General features: G+C 36.3%; 1 protein-coding gene across 1 annotated transcript in view; it reads left to right on the forward strand.

Moving 5' to 3' along the window:
- The window catches only part of LOC104823521 (pectinesterase/pectinesterase inhibitor 18), a 2,669-nt gene extending 1,272 nt beyond the window's left edge, over positions 1 to 1,397 (forward strand). Inside the window, exons 2-3 of the mRNA XM_010555124.2 lie at positions 1 to 292; positions 556 to 1,397. The exon at positions 1 to 292 is cut by the window's left edge and continues 7 nt beyond it. Of these exons, the coding sequence (XP_010553426.1) occupies positions 1 to 292; positions 556 to 1,247 (984 nt within the window). The 3' untranslated portion in view covers positions 1,248 to 1,397. The remainder of the gene's footprint in view (positions 293 to 555) is intronic.
- Positions 1,398 to 2,617: the final 1,220 nt, after the last annotated feature.

Raw genomic sequence — 2,617 nt, forward strand, 5'->3', positions numbered from 1 at the left:
AGGAAGCTTCTAGAATCCGAGCCCGTGAAGGTACAGGCGAATGCGGACGTGGTGGTGGCCACGGACGGGAGCGGAAAGTACAAGACGGTGAACGAGGCCGTGGCTGCGGCTCCGGCAAATAGCCAAAAGAGGTATGTGATATTTGTGAAAAAAGGGGTTTACAAGGAAAATGTGGATATAGCGAAGAACAAGAAGAACTTAATGATCGTTGGAGAGGGGCAAGACGCAACCATCATCACTGGAAGTTTGAACGTCGTCGATGGATCCACGACCTTCAGATCCGCCACACTTGGTAAGATACTTTTTCTTCTTTCTCTCAAATTATTATATATTATTATTATGAATAACGTTATATTATAAATATCAAAACACTGTGTTTATAGGCTATATATCTTACATGTCAAACATTCAACAAATCATACGTTGAAATGTAAAAGTTGACAACCATACTCAGATTCCACTAAATCTCAATCAAGTTGAAAAAGTTGACAATCAAAGTAAAAAGAAAGTAAAAAAAAAAAACACTGACAACGCTTTTTTTTAAACCAAACGCAGCGGCTAATGGAGATGGGTTCATGGCACAAGACATATGGTTCCAGAACACGGCCGGACCGCAAAAGCACCAGGCTGTAGCGCTCCGTGTCTCGGCTGACCAAGCCGTCATTAACCGATGCCGCATCGACGCATACCAAGACACACTCTACACCCACACCCTCCGACAATTCTACCGTGACTCCTACATCACTGGAACTGTCGATTTCATCTTCGGAAACGCAGCAGTTGTCTTCCAGAACTGCGACATCGTGGCAAGAAAACCAGACAAAGGTCAGAAAAACATGCTGACGGCTCAAGGACGGGAAGACCCGAATCAAAACACGGGAACCTCGATCCAAAACTGTAAAGTTACACCAAGTTCGGATCTTGCTCCGGTCAAGGGCACCTTCAAAACCTACCTCGGACGGCCATGGAAGATGTATTCAAGAACTGTTTTCATGCAATCTTACATCGAAGATCACATCGATCCATCCGGTTGGTTCCCATGGGACGGCGATTTCGCCTTGTCGACGTTATATTACGGGGAGTACGCGAATACGGGTCCAGGGTCCGACACGAGCAAGAGAGTGAATTGGAAAGGTTATAGGGTGATAAAGGACCCGAAAGAGGCCGAGCAATTCACGGTGGCGAAGCTGATTCAGGGAGGTTCGTGGCTTAAGCCGACCGGAGTTGCTTACCAAGAATGGCTGTGAATTACACCGAAAACCTTAGAATGGCCGTGTTCTGCTTCCGTTTGGAGTTTAAGTGATCGTGTGTTTTCGTGTCGTTATGCTCGGTAATAAATATGTTATCTGTTTCGATCACCAAACATCTCGTCTTTAAAATAAATTATCATATATGTATGTGTGTGTGTGTATATATATATATATAAAGGGCAAGGCAAAGTATACACAAAGAATCCCGATGAACGAAATAGATTATCCGACCTTCGTCACAAGTTGATGTACTGACCAAACTCACTTTAGACATTATTCACATTAACATATCACAGGAAATATGTAATATAAAGATTTAAAAAAGCAGCTTGCCACTACTATATAAGTATATATTGGGAAAGGTCTCTGACGTCATCATTGAAACAAAATGTCTACTGAATGAATTATTGGTGTATACTACCTTTAGTTTTATTTTTATAAAGAGATTAATATATATTTTCAAGTTACGGGTCATTTTATTGTTATTAGCCTTTAGTCATGCGAGGGCTTTTTTCTTATAAATAACAAAATCCATCTTTAGAGTGTAAATTTCGGTTCCGATGTATAAAATCAATTTCAACCAAAAGAAAATAAAAGATGACATTACTCATTATTTTAAAATCGATTTGGTACATTTTTTTAAATCAAATTAAACGATTTGAATAGAATATAAAATAACCGAATATCTCTAACAAAAAGGATATTTTAGAAAACAAACAGCCGTTTAGCAAATATGAATCTCAATAAAACCAAACAAATCAATAAAAAGCTAGATATAAAAATCGAATAAATTTAATATTTATTAAATTGAAAAATTCAAACCTAAAACTCATGGAAACATAACCGATACCTAAAATAACCACGGATGGTTGGGTACAATTTTGATATCCGTAGATAAACATTGTCTATCTGGTTCTGTTTTAGATAAGAACAAAATTGCATTCTTTACTATTATTTTAATCCCTATTCCATATTAATAAGTGAAACGTAACAAAGCCATTGAATAATTCGGTTGGAGAAAAATGATTTAACTTCGATCATTTGGATCTTAATTTTCCATGTAAAGATCTCAAAATTAAACAATATATATATATATGATTCTAGCACGAAAAGGGAAAATAATCGGTACAAAATGTTGTCCCGATAATGGTTTGGAATATAAAGGAGGAAGACAAATAATTTTAGTTCCCCCCCCCCAAAAAAAAGCATGCAATATGTTATGGTTATGGAATAAAAACGTTAAAAAAGATAAGATTTCTGGGGAACAAAATTTAAAATTTCTAAATAATAAAATTAAATTTCAAAATTTAAAATTTAATTATATCATGTATAATATAAAAAATATGATAAATATTTGTAAATTGAAA

The sequence above is a fragment of the Tarenaya hassleriana genome, unplaced genomic scaffold (assembly GCF_000463585.1).
Source record: "Tarenaya hassleriana unplaced genomic scaffold, ASM46358v1 Cleome4, whole genome shotgun sequence".
Classification (NCBI taxonomy): Eukaryota; Viridiplantae; Streptophyta; class Magnoliopsida; order Brassicales; family Cleomaceae; genus Tarenaya; species Tarenaya hassleriana.